Here is a 17410-nt window from a genome sequence, read left to right as displayed (position 1 = left end):
CAGTAGCTCATCTCAGGATCAAATATGACACCAACCTTTTGTACTGTGGCCAACCAGGAGGTAAGGACGTCTTAGTCCAGACATGAGAAAAAACTCCTGCACTCAGGCTGTGAGTTCTGATAATATCTTGGCTATGCCAAACTTTTCCAGTTGAGTTGTGTCATTGGCATTTGCCTGACAATGTGGAACATTGTCCATGCATATCTACACTGTCTGTGTGGAGTCTTCATGTTCTTCCTGTGACTGCATGGGTTTCCTCTGGGTGCTCCGGCTTCCTCCCACAGTCCAAAGATCTGTAGATCAGGTAGGGTTGCAGGGACAGGGCAGAGGAGTTGGCAGAAGTGGAAGGTGCCCTTTCAGAATCCGGTGAAGACTTAATGGGCCGAATGGCCCCCTGCTGTACTTTTGTGATTCTATGGTTTCTATGGACCAACAAAAAGCTAAAGAAAAACAAGAGAGACTGAAAAACAGGGAGCGGTCCCTTGTAAATAGCCACAGAAACCTAATGTGCGATATCTAACGCACCAAAGGATTCAGCAAGGAGCCCATCATTCAATACATTTGAGGCTCGGGAGCTAAAATTGCCCAGGCCTACATCGTCAGGGGTGAAGTATTAGATTTATTCAGTGAGAAGCTTCTGTCCTCATTTCTAAGTGCAGAGGTGGGGCAACAAAGCATACTGGGAGGAAACAAGATTAAGATCTCACTTTCATTAGAGAACCACACCTTATTTAAAACAAGAAGCTTTGGAAAAAGAGCCTCACAACTTGCTCATGAGGCCAGGATTCTCTGTTGTGAGTCCGCTCCCGCTGCTAGTGGGGACGGAGAACTTTACGCTCAGCCAAATCTCCCATTCACCGCAGCGGGACTGGAGAATCCTGCTGCCGTTAACGAGCGGAGAAAGCTGCCTCTTGTGGTTAACAGTTTGACACAAAGGAGAGTAACCACTTGGGGACTGTATACACTATTGCATTTACGACATGCACTCGAGTTCAAAAGTTTATCATAAAATTAAACAGTTTATGTTCTCATGCAGGAGGACACATAATAATCTGGGATATTGCAGAATTTCTGGATGAACCATACACATCAAATAAGGTACATTTCAACTCAAGCAGTTTAACTCAAGCAAAGAATTTGGAAAGTAATAATATTCAATGAGAAGTTGTTGCTTGAGAAAAGAAGTGATGCAACAGAATATGTAGAGTTTGAACTATCTCATCCTGACGCAATCTCCTGGGGGGATAACCATCCAAGAAGTTAAAATTTTGTGAAACATTTCTCTGATCACAATAATGATTATGAATTGTGCAAGATTCATATATTGACCGCTGCATTGTTGAATCCTAAATGCTTACACATTTTATTGATAAATGGGTTACAGCGCAGGCAACTCTCTTGTAATTTGCAAATTGAAGCATTTAATGACATGTCAATTTATTCAAAATCAGATGAAAGCTCTTCAAAATAAATTTGTATAACAACGTAATTTTCTGACTTTGTACTTACCTGGAGCAGAAATTTTGACATTTTGCTATGTGTGATTTTCCAGTATGCATTATTTCTGGGGAAAGGCTCCCCACCTAAAGTTTTAGCATTTCTACATTAATTTCTCATGTTTATTTGTTTTTGGCCAAAGCACTGCATAAATGCAAGTCTTTCTTTTCCTCAAATAAATTATTTCCCCTGGGCTGGCTCAGTCTGGCCTTTGGTCCCACATGCGCCAAATGATCTCTGGTCCATCGGCTAGTTGGTGGACACTCATAAAAATACAACCCTTTCTTAATCGATTGTTCACTTATTGCAGGAGCCAGTAACTATTAATCAGGAATGGAAACCTTGCTAAGATCAAGGAGAACCATTTTATCATACCCGTGGTGACTTTGCTGAGGTGACTAACTTTTAGGAGTTAAATCAACCACCTCAGTGGTTAATATCCTGATGGATCCTCATCATAGTGGTATTGAACCACAGGGGATGCGGAGGTGCTCGACAATAATGAGATGTGTGTGTGCATTTGACTTCACTTGCAGTAGATTGTTGGATAAGTTCTCCTATCACATGCACAGTGAGGAAGAATGCCCAAAGGGGTTGAAAGAGGGTCAATTGGTGTTCCGCTAACTCCTGCTTACATGTCCTCTGAGCAAAGAATCAGCAAATCTAACTACTGTGATTGACATAATTAACATTTTATTATGTTAGCTTCACAGTTAACACTAGAGCTTGAATTTTCATGGAGTCAAGAAGGACCTGTGGATCTTTAAAGCTGAGGGGTAGCGCCTGGATGCACAAACCCCAGCCCCATTTCCAATGGCTCTACATTTTGCCAGCAGATGAATAAGGGGGTGAGTTACACAAGAAGGAACTGGAATCTCAGTGCAGACCCCATTTTGGCTGTTGCAACCTTCAGTTTGGGAGTTATGATTTGATGGAGAAAACATAAACGCACTTGAAGGCCAGATAAGCCAATTTAACTATTCCTGACCTTTAGTTATTTAAATGCCCCATCCTTTAAACTTAAACAAAATAGGTTACAGCTGTCAGTGAATTTAAAAAAAACTTCTGCTGGACTACTTTGATTGACATGCATGGGTTAACCAAACAATTGTAGCATCTGGTCATACAGTTTTGATGGAGTTCTTCGTTAACATTTCTCAAGGGTCATCATTATGTTATTATGAATGCTAAGATAAGTTTGAAAAGCGATAATTATATCAGCATGGAGTTTTGATATCACAGTTGGATGGATATTTTTAAAGGTCTATGATATACCTTCAATTCACAGAAGAGGCAGAGAGAGCGAATGAACAGTAGGCTTTATTAGTCATGAACTTGCCTAGCCAGAGTCAGTTTTACAGATGAATGCCACCCACAAGAGGCCGACCTAAATATGGCCCCGGTGTGGGCGGAGCCAGAGACGGAGCCATACCGGGGTTACAGTATAGTACCTGGAAGCAGTTCATATCACCACTTCCATGTCATAGGTCACAGATTATGGTATCATGCATGCATTATGGTGAATACATTCACCACATTCACCCCCTGTTAAAAAAATCAAGTCCGGCGGGGGTGACGTGGGGTCATCACATATTCAGTTTATCTGGAGGCCGGATCGTTCTCTTCGACCTCCACAGCCTGCAACATAGTCGGGTCCTACAGGGATCGCGACGAGGGTGTCCACGAGGGGTTCGGCAGGCCCGCGGGAAACGCGCTGAAGTTCTGGTAGGCCACCTCTAGTGAGGTCGCTAGCTTTACCGTTTCCCGCAGGTTGGAGATCCCGTTTTCCAGCAGACACTGCCTGATGTAGTTCGAGCGGACGCCCGTCACATAGGTGTCCCGGATCTGTGAGTTCATATGTTCCTCCGCCATCACATCTCGATAGCTGCAATTCCTCGTGAGTAGAGTCAGGGTTTCCAGATACCAGTCCAGTGATTCTCCAGCACGTTGACGGCGAGTAGTAAGGAGGTGTCTGGCGAACACCTCATTTACGGGCTTCAAGAAGTGTGCCTTGAAAGTTGTGACCGCCGCCTCGTACGTGGCCGCTTTCTCGATCATTATGGAGATTTGATGGCTCACCCGGGCGTGGAGGTGTCGCAGTTTGAGAGTCTCTGTGGGAGGCGTTGTGGAGGAGTCGAGGTAGGCCTCGAAGCTGTAGCCACCTGGGTTGGCCACTTCCCGATTCCAAAATGGAGGCCCGCAAAGAATACAGGGAAAAGTGGTCAGGCACAGGGAAACAAGCAGGTGCAAGGTTTACTGTGTATTAAGACTTGCAAAAACCCAGACAGAACCGAAACCAGCAACCATCTACATATTAATGAGCAATCCCCAGGAACAATTGAAAACATTAAATCGATCGGGACCAAACCAGACTCCCCGGCGCTAGCGGGAGCCAGGACAAAGGAAGGCCAATGGACACATAGGAACCGCCCAGCGATCAGGGAACAGCTCCAGTATTGGAGAAATCAATTGAAATGATTGGGACTTGGTCCAATCAATTGGAACCAGGTACGGGGTCTGCCCAAAAGGTGCAAAACCCCTGGGGACTATAAAATAGAGTCCCCAAGTTCAGTTTGTTCTTCTTGGCAGGGTCTCTCAGCAGCTCGAAACAACTCTTGACCGTGACTCTCAACAACGAGAGACCTGCCTAGCAGCTGCACCAACCAAGTAAGTCTCCAGTCAACGCACGCTACGAGATAGGTGCTCCTAGCTACTAGTCCATACCAGCTTGAAGCCTGCAGACTCAGAATCGAACAAAAGGCCATTGTTCCCCTGACCTGGTGGGCCATTTCCAAAGCTAAGTATAGGCCTTTTAGTGTTAGTGATAGTCTAGTAAGTAGAGTTTTATGCATGAGTAGTAAGTAACTGTATGCATAATAAATGTGTTTGATTTAAAACTTACTAACTGGTGTATTGAGTTATTGATCAGCACTTGGCTTTGAACCTTGTGGTGGTATCAGAAAGATACCTGGCGACTCTAGAGCAAGGTTATTGAAACAGCAAAATTGAGTAAAAGCACAATGAGCAACAAAGCATCGGAGCCAATGTTCGAATATTTCCTTGGCTTCCGACGCTCGGGCATCGAGTTCGAGCCTGTCTGGCTTCAGAGTGGCTTCCATAGTGCTGTATATGACTAATAAATTGATATGCCTTCAATTCACAGTGAGGCAAAGAGAGCGAGTGAACAGTAGGCTTTATTAGTCATGAACTTGCCTCGCCAGAGTCAGTAGTACAGATGAATGCCGCCCAGAAGAGGCCGGCCTATATATGGACCAGAGGCGGTGAGCCAGAGGCGGAGCTCAACTGGGGTTACTGTACAGTACCTGGAAGCAGTTCATATCACCACTTCCAGGTCATAGGTCACAGGTTATGGTATAATGCATGCATGATGGTGAATATATTCACCACAGTCTATTATTCATTTGAGGCTTAAAAGTTTTGAACGGCGTTTAGGATTGAAAGCTGTATTTGATTATTAGAAGCTTTAAAAAAAAATCCACAAAGCTCTGAAGGTCTGTCCGGGGTAGATATTGGGTGAGTAGGTCTGTAGGTCGCATGGGGGTACAGGGAGCCATGCGGGGGTGGGGGGGGGGGCATCAGAAGAGCATAAGTTGGAATTGAGATGACATGGTGAGTATGAGGGGACATGAGGGGTGGATGTGTGTGGTGGGGGGGGGGGGGGGGGGGGGGGGGGGTGCACGAGTTGGCATTGAGTTGGCATGGAGATGGAATTTCCTGACTCGAGATCTCCACCTTCCTATCCAAAATCTGGCCCCAGACATTTTGTGCAATAAAATAGGAATGGCTAAGTAGTAAGGCAAACTCATTTCTCGGCAGAATAAAATAGTTAGTATTCACATTATTTTAATATAAAGTTTTTTTTTAAGTGGTTTGGAAATGCAATTCGATTCAACACATTGAATTGAAACAAAAGAGTGCTGTGATAAAACACATCTGCAAAAATCAGGAGTGAAAAATGTAGCAACAAAACCCAGCAACAAATTACATACTGAATTACACACGCAATAAGACATCGAGGACTGTTCCCAGCCAATGAAAGAAAAATAAATTGATCTTGTGATAGAAGCACCATAGATTGGGAAGTAACTATGAGGCATGCTGAATATTCTGCACAATTTATGATGTAATCATTTGTACTGAAACAATGAAACGATGACATTTCCATCCTTTTTTTTAATATCATTTGCCAACAGTTTTGCAGTTATCATATTTACTCCATCTTTACAGGATTCTATCAACCGCCTAATTAGCTGGAGAGCCCATACTTTGCACATAGTGAGCCTGTTCTATGTGGAAGAAACATCTGTTGTTGTTTCTGCATCCATAGATTGTTCTATCAGGTATAAAATATGATTTATATTAATAGAGCTTTGTTAACATTTTTTGAAAATCATCAGCGCTTGTACCATTTGTATGATACGTTCAATACATTACTGATTTCAGTTTTTATGTTACGCTGGTTGGGTATTTCATGTTATTCTTCAATTGGGGATGTCCAGAACCAGGGGCGGAATTCTCCGGCCCCCCTCTGGGTCGGAGAATCACACGGGGCTGGCGTCAATCCCGCCCCCGCCGTGTCCCGAATTCTCCGCCACCCGAGATTCGGCTGGGGCGGGAATCGCGCTGCGCTGGTTGGCGGGCCCCCCGCGGCGATTCTCCGGCCCATGATGGGATGAAGTCCCGCCACTGACAAGCCTCTCCCGCCGGCGTGGATTAAACCACCTACCTTACCAGCGGGAGCAGGCGGCGCGGGCGGGCGCTGGGGTCCTGGGGGCGCAGGCCGATCTGACCCCAGGGGGTGCCCCCACGGTGGCCTAGCCCGCGATCGGGGCCCATAGATCGGCTGGCGGGCCCAGCCGGCGAAGTCTTTTCGGCCCCGGCTGGTGTGTCGCCAAAGGCCATTCACGCCAGCCGGCGGAGCGGGAACCACTCCGGCGCAGTCCTAGCTCCTCAATGTGAAGGCTTGACTCCTAAAGGTGCGGAGACTTCCGCTCCTTTGGGGCGGCGCGACGTCGGAGTGGTTCACGCCACTCCAACACGCCGGGACCCCCCACTCCGCTGGGTAGGGGAGAATCCCAGCCCAGAGATCACAGTTTGAGGATACGGGGTAGACCATTTAGGACTGAGTTAAAGGGAAATTTCTTCACCCAGAGAGTAGCCGGCCTGTGGAATTCGTTACCACATGAAGTAGTTCTAAGTAGCAGTTTGTTATAGAATTTGGGGTGAAGTGGACTAAAGGATATGGAGGGAGGCGGGATCAAGCTAGTGAGTTGGATGATCAGCCATGATCATAATGAATGGTGGAGCAGGCTCGACTGGCCGAATGTCCGCCTCCTGCTCCTATTTTCTGTGTTTCCATGTTACACGTTTCTATATCTATTTAAAATCTGTGCCCTTAGTTGTTATTTAGTTTTTGGATTATGGGCATTGTTGGCAAAGCTTTGTTTTCCATCCCTGGATGCTCTGAGAAAGTAATGAGTACACCTATTTCCTGAAAGGTGCAGGCAGTTTGATACAGCAGATTACAAAGAACAAAGAACAAAGAAAAGTACAGCACAGGAACAGGCCCTTCGGCCCTCCAAGCCTGCGTCGACCATGCTGCCCATCTAAACTAAAATCTTCTGGGGTCCGTGTCCCTCTATTCCCATCCTATTCATGTTTTTGTCAAGATTCCCCTTAAACGTCACTATCGTCCCTGCTTCCAGCACCTCCTCCGGCAGCGAGTTCCAGGCACCCACTAACCTCTCTGTAAAAATATCTCCTCTAAATGTTGCCCCTCGCAGCTTAAACCTATGCCCCCTAGTAATTGACCCCACTACCCTGGAAAAAGTATCTGACTATCCACTCTGTCTATGCCCCTCATAAACCTCTATCAGGTCGCCCCTCAACCTCCGCCATACCAGTGAGAACAAACCAAGTTTATTCAACCTCTCCTCATAGTTAATGCCCTCCATAGCAGGCAACATCCTGGTCATTCTCTTCTGCACCCTCTCTAAAACCTCTACATCCTTCTGGTAGTGTGATGACCAGAATTGAACACCATACTCCAAGTGTGGCCTAACTAAGGTTCTATACAGTTGCAACATGTCTTGCCAATTTTTATACTCAATGCCCCAGCCAATGAAGGCAAGCATGCCATATGTCTTTTTGACTACCTTTTCCACCTGTGTTTCCCCTTTCAGTGACCTGTGGACCTGTACACCTAGATCTCTCAGACTGTCAATACTCTTGAGGGTTCTACCATTCACTGTATATTCCCTCCCTGTATTAGACGTTCCAAAATGCATTACCTCACATTTGTTCAGATTAAACTCCATCTGCCATCTCTCCTCCCAAGTCTCCAAATGATCTAAATCCTGCTGTATCCTCTGACAGTCCTCATTGCTATCCGCAATTCCACCAACCTTTGTGTCGTCCACAAACTTACTGATCAGACCAGTTACATTTTCCTCCAAATCATTGATATATACTGCGAACAGCAAAGGTCCCAGCCCTGAATCCTGCGAAACACCACTAGTCACAACCCTCCAATCAGAAAAGCACCCTTCCATTGCTACTCTCTGCCTTCTCTGACCTAGCCAGTTCTGTATCCATCTTGCCAGCTCACCTCTGATCCCGTGTGACTTCATCTTTTGTATCAGTCTGCCATGAGGGACCTTGTCAAAGGCCTTACTGAAGTCCATGTAGACAACATCCTCTGCCATGCCTGCATCAATCACCTTTGTGACCTCTTCGAAAAATTCTATCAATTTAGTGAGACACAACTTCCCCTTCACAAAACCGTGCTGCCTCTTGCTAATACGTCCACTTGCTTCTAAATGGGAGGAGATCCTGTCTCGAACAATTCTCTCCAGTAATTTCCCTACCACTGCCGTAAGGCCTGTAGTTCCCTGGATTATCCTTGTGATGTACCATCAATTCGACTCAAGACACATTTAGGATCCGAACTGTGGCTTTAATCAGCTAGTTGTTAGCCCGGTGGTCGCCTACAGAGAATGGCCGACCGCCGGCAACTCTGGGTACTTATAACCCGCCTCGGAGGCGGGGCCTACTTGCCTCTCGACCAATTGGAGAGCAGTCATATGACTAGTCCCAACCAATCGGTCAAGAGGTACATGACCAGCCAGAGCCAATGGGAAGCCAGTGCTCTGCACCAATGGCAGTGCTCATATCCATACCACCACATTCACCCCTTGTGGACAAAGAAGGGGGGGGGTAAGTGGGAGAGGGGGGGGGGGGTGGTCCGAGGACTGGTGGTATGAGCAGCGAAAATCGATAGGGGTGAGCTGCCCACTGGCTCGTGGCAAAACAATACTTCTACTACTAATAACAACAGAAGAACACAAAAATGTCCAAAAAAGTGGCAAAACAATACTACTACTACTAATAACAACAGAATAACACAAAATGTCCAAAAAAAAGTCCCATGGCCGCATTAGATGGAGACGATCAGCCTGTCGGGTGCCCGTGGTGTTCTGGAGGACCATCGCAGTGGAGCCGGTGACGTCGGGCCGATGGTCGTCCTTGCCTCCGGGAGCGTTGGTCGTAGATGTGTCTCCGTACCCCGAGCCGGTGGTGGAGACACTGTAATCGGGGAAGAGGGGGCATGTGCGCTGGATCGTGGGGGCGCTGGGGGGAATTGGGGTTGGGGGTGAGGTGTTGGTGTAGGGGAAGAAGGCCGCACGCCGGCGGGTGCCAGGTCCCGGAGCGAGACCGTATCCTGCCGACCGTCGGAATACTCCACGTACGCATATTGCGGGTTGGCGTGGAGTAACTGGACTCGCTCAACCAACGGGTCGGTCTTGTGCACCCGCACATGCTTCCGGAGCAAGATGGGCCCGGGGGTGGCCAGCCAGGTCGGGAAAGGGAATCCTGAGGATGACTTCCTGGGGAAAACAAGAAGACGTTCATGAGGTGTTTGATTAGTGGTAGTACAGAGGAGAGACCGGATTGAATCCAGGGCGTCGGGAATGACTTCTTGCCAACGGGGAATAGGGAGATCTCTGGACCGTAGGGCCAGCAGGATGGTCTTCCAAATGGTGCCATTCTCCCGCTCGACCTGACCGTTACCCCGGGGGTTATAGCTAGTCGTCCTGCTGGAGGCTATGCCCCTGCTGAGCAGGAACTGACGCAGTACGTCACTCATAAAAGAGGACCCCCGGTCGCTGTGGATGTACGCGGGGTAAAAGAACAGGGAGAAGATGGATAGGAGGGCCTTTATGACGGTTGTTGAGGTCATGTCGGGACAGGGACTGGCGAAAGGGAATCGAGAGTATTCGTCGATAACACTCAAGAAATAAGTGTTACGGTTGTTGGAGGGGAGGGGACCCTTGAAGTCTATACTGAGACGTTCAAAGGGGCGGGATGCCTTGATCAGATGCGCTCGTTCGGGGTAGTAAAATTGCGGTTTGCACTCGGCGCAGACGTGGCAGTCCCTAGTGACAGTCCTGACTTCCTCGACGGAGTAGGGCAGGTTGCGGGTCTTAATAAAATGGTAGAAACGGGTGACCCCTGGATGGCAGAGGTCCGTGTGGAGGGAGCAGAGGCGGTCAATCTGCGCGCTGGCGCAGGTACCGCGGGATAGGGCATCGGAAGGCTCGTTGAGCTTCCCACGACGATACAAGATATCGTAGTTGCACGTGAACAACTCGATCCGCCACCGCAAGATCTTGTCGTTCTTGATCTTGCCCCTCTGTGCATTGTCGAACATGAAAGCTACTGACTGTTGGTCTGTGAGGAGGGTAAACCTCCTGCCGGACAGATAGTGCCTCCAGTATCGCACAGCTTTGACTATGGCCTGTACCTCCTTTTCCCCCGAGGAATGGCGGATTTCGGAAGCGTGGAGGGTTCGTGAAAAGAAGGCCACGGGTCTGCCCGCTTGGTTCAGGGTGGCCGCCAGAGCTACGTCAGATGCGTCGGTCTTGACCTGGAATGGGAGGGACTCGTCGATAGCATGCATCATGGCCTTTGCAATATCCGCTTTGATGCGGCTAAAGGCCTGGCGGGCCTCCATCGACAGGGGAAAGGAGGTGGACTGGATGAAGGGGCGGGCTTTGTCGGCGTAGTTGGGGACCCACTGGGTGTAGTATGAGAAGAAGCCCAGGCAGTGTTTGAGGGATTTGAGGGAGTTGGGGAGGGGGACTTCCATCGGGGGCGCATGTGTTCGGGATCGGGGCCTATCACTCCGTTACGCACTACGTAGGCAAGGATGGCTAAACGGTCGGTGCTAAACACGCACTTATCCTTATTGTAAGTTAAATTAAGGAGTTTTGCGGTTCAGAGGAATTTTTGGAGGTTGATGTCGTGGTCCTGCTGGTCGTGGCCGCAGATGGTGACGTTATCGAGATACGGGAAGGTGGCCCGTAAACCGTGCTTGTCGACCATTCAGTCCATCTCCCGTTGGAAGACCGAGACTCCATTTGTGACACCGAATGGAACCCTGAGGAAGTGGTAGAGGCGCCCATCTGCCTCAAACGCGGTGTACTTTCGGTCACTCGCGCGGATGGGGAGCTGGTGGTAGGCGGACATAAGGTCCACCGTGGAGAAGACTTTGTATTTTACGATCCTGTTAACCAGGTTGGAAATACGGGGGAGAGGATACGCATCCAGCTGCGTAAACCTGTTGATGGTCTGACTGTAATCGATGACCATCCGGTTTTTCTCCCCAGTCCGAACTACCAGCACTTGGGCTCGCCAGGGACTGTTGCTGGCCTCGATCACTCCTTCCTTAAGGAGACTCTGGACCTCGGACCCAATGAAGGTCCGGTCCTGTGCACTGTATCGTCTGCTCTGAGTGGCGACAGGTTTACAATCTGGGGTGAGATTAGCAAATAAGGAAGGGGGGTCCACTTTGAGGGACGCGAGGCTGCAAACAGTAAGAGGAGGAATAGGGCCGCTGAATTGAAAGGTCAGACTCTGCAGGTTGCACTGGAAGTCAGGCCCAGGTGTGCCGGAGCGCATAGAATGGGGAGAATGAGGAGGTTGAAATTTTTGAAAACCCTCCCCAGGACTGTGAGGACCGCTATGCAGCACCTGGTGATTTGGACGGAATGCGAACCTGAGGCCAATTCAATTTTATGTTTAACTGGGTGGATGGGGAGTGCGCAGGTTTTTACCGTGTCGGGGTGGATGAAACATTCCGTGCACCCGGAGTCCAGCAGGCACCTTTTTTTGTATCTGTTGAGATGCACCGTCGTTGTAGTCTTGGCGAGCGTGCGTGGTCACGACTGGTCGAGCTTGATGGAAGCCAGTCATGGTGAGTGTTCCAGATCCTCTTCGGTGGCAGAGTAGTCGCTTGCAGGGCCTTCCGAGTTGGCCCAAGATGGCGATGCCCAGGACCTGCACATGGAATCGGGGTCCCAAGATGGCGGCGCCCATGGCCCGTACATGGTGTCCGGGGCCCATGATGGCGGCGCACGTGGGAGCCTCGTGGTGGCTGGGGGCAGTGTCAGCGGCGTCCGCGAGCCGGTCGGGGCAGCTGGGGGCACGGGTCGGGAGGAACGTGCGGCCGTTGCGGGAGTCGGGAGGCAGGCCGGAGAGGTCGGTGCGCGGCGTGGGGCCCTGGGGGGGGCCGGGGGGGGGGGGCGATCCGCGGTCGCTGTGCGGGACAGCAGCGACCAACTTGGTCTGGCAGACCACCGCGTAGTGGCCCTTCTTCCCGCAGCTCTTACACAGAGCGGAGCAGGCCGGGCAGCGCGGGCGGGGGTGCTTTGAGAGACCACAGAAATAGCAACGGGGCCCCGCTAGTTTATCGGAGCGACCCGCGGCGCAGGCTTGGGGGGGGGTCGGGGTCCAGGAAGGATGGGGGTGGCACGTGCCATGAAGTCCAGGGGGTTGCTGCACGGCCGGGGGCATATGCGCGGGCGTTCAGGTCAGCAACCTCCAGGGAGGTTGCAAGAGTCCGTGCCTCAGCTAGGCTGAGAGTGTTCTTCTCTAGCAATCGTTGGCGGATAGAAGGAGACTGCATGCCAGCAACGTAAGCGTCTCTGATTAGAAGTTCCATGTGCTCCGTCGCCAAAACTTGGAGACATGCGCACGTTCTCCCTGGAGCTTTGAGGGCCTGGTAAAACTCATCGAGGGACTCACTAGGGAACTGTTGTCTGGTCGTCAGGAGATGCCGTGCGTATACTTCGTTGACCGGCCGGAGAAAGTGTCCTTTGAGAATCTCCATGGCCGCATCAAAATCGCCTTCGTCTTTGATCATTGCGTAGACCGATGTCCCACGCATGAGTGGAGGATGTGCAGTTTCTGCTCCTTGGTGGGCTTGTCGGCTGCAGTCGTCAGGTAGCTATTAAAACACGCCTACCAGTAATTAAAAATTGCAGACGCATTTTCAGCATGCGGGTTGGTGGGGAGGCAGTCAGGCTTGATGCGTAGCTCCATTCCAAAATTCTAGCAGATTAAATTGATGTACCATCAATTCGACTCAAGACACATTTAGGATTCGAATAGTGACTTTAATCTGCTAGTTGTTAGCCCGGTGGTCGACTACAGAGAATGGCCGACCGCCGGGAACTCTGGGTACTTATAGCCCGCCTCGGAGGCGGGGCCTACTTGCCTCTCGATCAATTGGAGAGCAGTCACATGACTAGTCCCAACCAATCGGACGAGAGGCACATGACCAGCCAGAGCCAATGGGAAGCCAGTGCTCTGCACCAATGGCAGTGCTCATATCCATACCACCACACCTTGCTACCCTTCTTAAACAAAGGAACAACATTGGCTATTCTCCAGTCCTCCGGGACATCACCTGAAGACAGTAAGGATCCAAAGATTTCTGTCAAGGCTTCAGCAATTTCCTCTCTTGCCTCCTTCAGTATTCTGGGGTAGATCCCCTCAGGCCCTGGGGACTTATCCACCTTAATATTTTTCAAGATGCCCAACACCTCGTTTTTTTGGATCTCAATGTGACCAAGGCTATCTACACACCCTTCTCCAGACTCAACATCCACCAATTCCTTCTCCTTGGTGAATACTGATTCAATGTATTCATTTAGTACCTCGCCCATTTCCTCTGGCTCCACACATAGATTGCCTCCCCTGTCCTTCAGTGGGCCAACTTTTTCCTGACTACCCTCTTGCTTTTTATGTACGTGTAAAAAGCCTTGGGATTTTCCTTAACCTTATTTGCCAATGACGTTTGGCTTGCTAAACCATGCCAGGAACAGTTACGTGCCAACCACTTGGAGTGCAATGGAGCTGTGCAAAGGCCAGTCTGGGAGAGTATTGAAGGTTCCCTTCCCTAAAGGACAGCAAAGAATCAGTTGGATTTTGGCAGAATCATATTCTCCAACCAACAGTGATGTAATCTCGTCAGTTTTACACTTCCGTGACTTCATCAGTCCACAATTCTCAGAAAGAAGAACGCTCTGAAAAATTCTATTGCCCGTAATTTTAAATTTGTTTGAGCTAATATGAAATCATAATATATATTATGCTAAGGATAGAATGTACAACTTGAAAACTAGGATTAAATTAAGTCTGCATTCCCTGGTTCATGCTTTCTTCATTCTTAAACCCTGCTTCAACTAAGGACTGTACTTAGTTTTTATCATCTATGTTCACATTTTCGGGAGATCAACTGGTTTATATTTAAAGTTGTACATATGGTGTGCATTATCTATGAGTCTGGGTCTTACTTCCTTCACATTTTCCTGTCACACTGCTTCCTTCACACTGCTTCTGCCGTATCTGTCCTTCATGTTTACAAACTTGCCTATTTCTTATACTTGTTCCTTATTGAGTTTTGCACACTGTTTTTTTAAATGGTACGTCTACATTGTTGGGTCCCTTGAAATGCATTAAAGAAGAAATTGCAGAGTAATAATTAATGACACCACTAAATTTTACATTGGGACTTCTGCCCCTCTCTGCCATTACCCCCCCCCCCCCCCCCACCTTGCCACCATGAACAAACTACTAAGAAATATATAATTTCTCATTCCCTAGCATGTCTCTCTCAATAAGACATTTTCCCTCTCTTATTTTACTCTTTCTGTTCAGGTGATGGGTTGGTGCAAGGGAAAGGGGTCATAACATGGTAGAGGGTAGATGGTAGGTGCAGAAAGCACTTGGGTGCCAGAACAATTGCAGCACAGTCACTGGCTTGCTCTGGAATGGCGGGAATACAGAATAATGTTTAAGGTTGCTCACGGAAGCTACAAGCAAGGCTACAAGCAGGTTTCCGATTGTCGGGGGGAGGGGGAGAGATCGGGGCTGTGCATCAAGTCCTACCACAAAGCAATACCAAAGCCCTGGAGCTCTCGCTGCCTTGCAACATAGAATCATAGAATTTACAGTGCAGAAGTAGGCAATCTGGCCCATTGTGTCTGCACCGGCCCTTAGAACAAGCACCCCACTCATGCCCACACCTCCACCCTACCCGTACACCTCCACCCTATCCCCATAACCCCACTTAACCTTTTTGGACATGGCCAATTGACCGAACCTGCACGTCTTTGGCCTGTGGGAGGAAACCGGAGCACCCGGAGGAAACCCACGCCGACACGGGGAGAGAGTGCAGACTCCGCACAGACAGTGACCCAAGCCGGGAATCGAACCTGGGACCCTGGAGCTGTGAAGCAATTGTGCTAACCACTATGCTACCGTGCTGCTCTGATTCTGAGATCTACATCGCGGTGCCTTTCTCTCCCTCTCAACCTTGTAATCCCCTTGATCCCCTGTCACCTTCTCCCACTATGTTTGTCTCCTTCAATACTTTTTTTTGGGAAATCACAGCCACGCTTATGAGCTTGATATATGGGGAATTATGATGTGAGCCTATTCATTTTGTTACAGGCATTGGAGTTCTCTTACCCAGTGCCATCACTGCAGCTCATTTTCTTGGCAAACCCTGCGACTGTTCTACTTTTCGAATGAGAAATATTGAAAAGGGGCAGTGATTGACTGTTTTATTGTTATTCAGGGTTTGGTACGCACCAAATGGCCATTACATCGGGTACTTTGGACAACACAGCCTCCTGGTATTAGTGAACCCGAGTGATTTTGCTTTACCCTGTGACATAACTGAAACACCCGTGGAAAGCAAGTCAAAGAAATCTGGCAAGAGTGACGAGTTGGACTATCCCTTGATGTTTGATTGGGAAAGGTGAGATGGCAAATAATACCTGAATTTTGTTCCACCAAATTGTACCTTGAACCCTACAGAAAACATGGAGAAAACTATGATGGAAATGGGGAGCAATTGATAAAATATAATTATTTTGTGTCTTTTATGGTATGTATACAAAGTTCAAAGTTTGTTCATTTGTAATAATCTGAAAATAACCTCACATGCATCATGAATGATAGCGATTGTTGGTGGATAAATGATTACGGGTGCGCTGCATTGTGCAGTATGTGAGGTTAATGGTGCATTTAACGGAAAAATGGCGTTTGAAGATACATTCACTGACCTTAACCACTCAACTGAGATTCCTAAACATTATGCGGCATTCCATCCATGTCCTTGCGCTAGAACCCGCGCATTGACTGCAACAACTCCTTGCCCCACTGCCTTTGGATGTTTATCTTGAGGATCTCCTGGTCCCTTCTGGGTAGAGGACCTCTGTCCTCCTCTCCACCTCCTGCACCAAGGTGCCCAGTGTAGTGTTGACTGGAATCCTGGAACTTACTCTCTGTCACCATATTTGTCACCACCAGGGGCTGGTTTAGCTCACTGAGCTAAATCGCTGGCTTTTAAAGCAGACCAAGCAGGCCAGCAGCATGGTTTGATTCCCGTACCAGCCTCCCCGGACAGGCGCCGGAATGTGGCGACTAGGGGCTTTTCACAGTAACTTCATTGAAGCCTACTCGTGACAATAAGCGATTTTCATTTCATTTCATTTCATTTCATTCATTTCATTTCATTCCATTTCATTTCATATGCCATTCTTCCCTCCTTCCCAGAACTGTCAAAGTCAGTTGTGGAATGGCTTCCAACACCTGCTACAACCACAGTAGACCGCCCCCTTGAAGAGATGTAGACCAGTGGAGTGCATGGTAACTATAAATCGTGCTAGCCTCTCACGATTTTGTGACGTCTATTCAAACATGTAGGCACTAGACAGAATGCTTAAAGTTGGCTGCAACCCAATTTTATTAAATAAGCAGACAGCACCAAGTTTACATCGAGCCTGCATCAGAAACATCGAGTGTGGGATAGTCCTGCATCACAATCCACGTGGCGTTTTCAGGGCCAGCAGAATGTTGTGGTCAGTCCGTATATCAGTGTTGTTTCTGTAATCTACAAGTTACCATTCTAGTGCTTAAAATAACTTCACGCTGTGGCAGTGTTTTATCTGATTTTTGAAGTTCTGTTTTATTTCAGGCTTTTACTCACCAGAAGGGGAAAATAAACTGAGTGCCTTGATAACAGAAAGCTATGCCTTTATAGGCACCATGTATTGGTTAACCTGCCCACATTTCATAATTAACCTTATAATTATCCCTGCTGCTACTGCCCTCTAATTCTATGGACATCAATTTTGCTAACTTGTCTGATGTTCAGTGTTCATATGAACCATCCCTAATGTGCCACAATAATATGCGCCCACCCCATTATGTGCATTCTGTGTATATCCCCTTCCAGTGATACACGTGCTATTCCTTCGACCGCCTTGTTTTTTTGTGATGCATGCAGACTTGTCAGGGGTCCAGCTACCCTCCACTTGGTCTTCCTTCTGCCATCTATTGGTTGTCTTCTTCATCCACCTCCTTGTCCTTCTGGCTGGGTGGGAGGAAAGGGCAAACACTAGGGGGGCAGCTCCCTTTCCACACTGCCCCCCCCTAGTGTTTGCCCTCCCCCCACCCCCTCCTAGCGCAGCCCTCCTTCCGTGTTGCCCCCCCCACTAGTGTTTGCCCTCCCACCCCCCCCCCCCCCCCCCCACACACA

General features: G+C 48.7%; 1 protein-coding gene across 2 annotated transcripts in view; it reads left to right on the top strand.

Annotated features, from left to right (window-relative positions):
• Positions 1-17410, top strand: part of LOC119974773 (WD repeat-containing protein 64-like) — a 208166-nt gene that overhangs the window by 173980 nt on the left and 16776 nt on the right. For both annotated transcript variants that reach the window (XM_038813996.1, XM_038814007.1), the window contains 3 exons: positions 1037-1098; positions 5746-5858; positions 15443-15625. In XM_038813996.1, the coding sequence (XP_038669924.1) occupies positions 1037-1098; positions 5746-5858; positions 15443-15625 (358 nt within the window). The remainder of the gene's footprint in view (positions 1-1036; positions 1099-5745; positions 5859-15442; positions 15626-17410) is intronic.

The sequence above is a fragment of the Scyliorhinus canicula genome, chromosome 1 (genome assembly GCF_902713615.1).
Source record: "Scyliorhinus canicula chromosome 1, sScyCan1.1, whole genome shotgun sequence".
Taxonomy (NCBI): Eukaryota; Metazoa; Chordata; class Chondrichthyes; order Carcharhiniformes; family Scyliorhinidae; genus Scyliorhinus; species Scyliorhinus canicula.
This window is presented reverse-complemented; position numbering and strand designations above follow the sequence as displayed.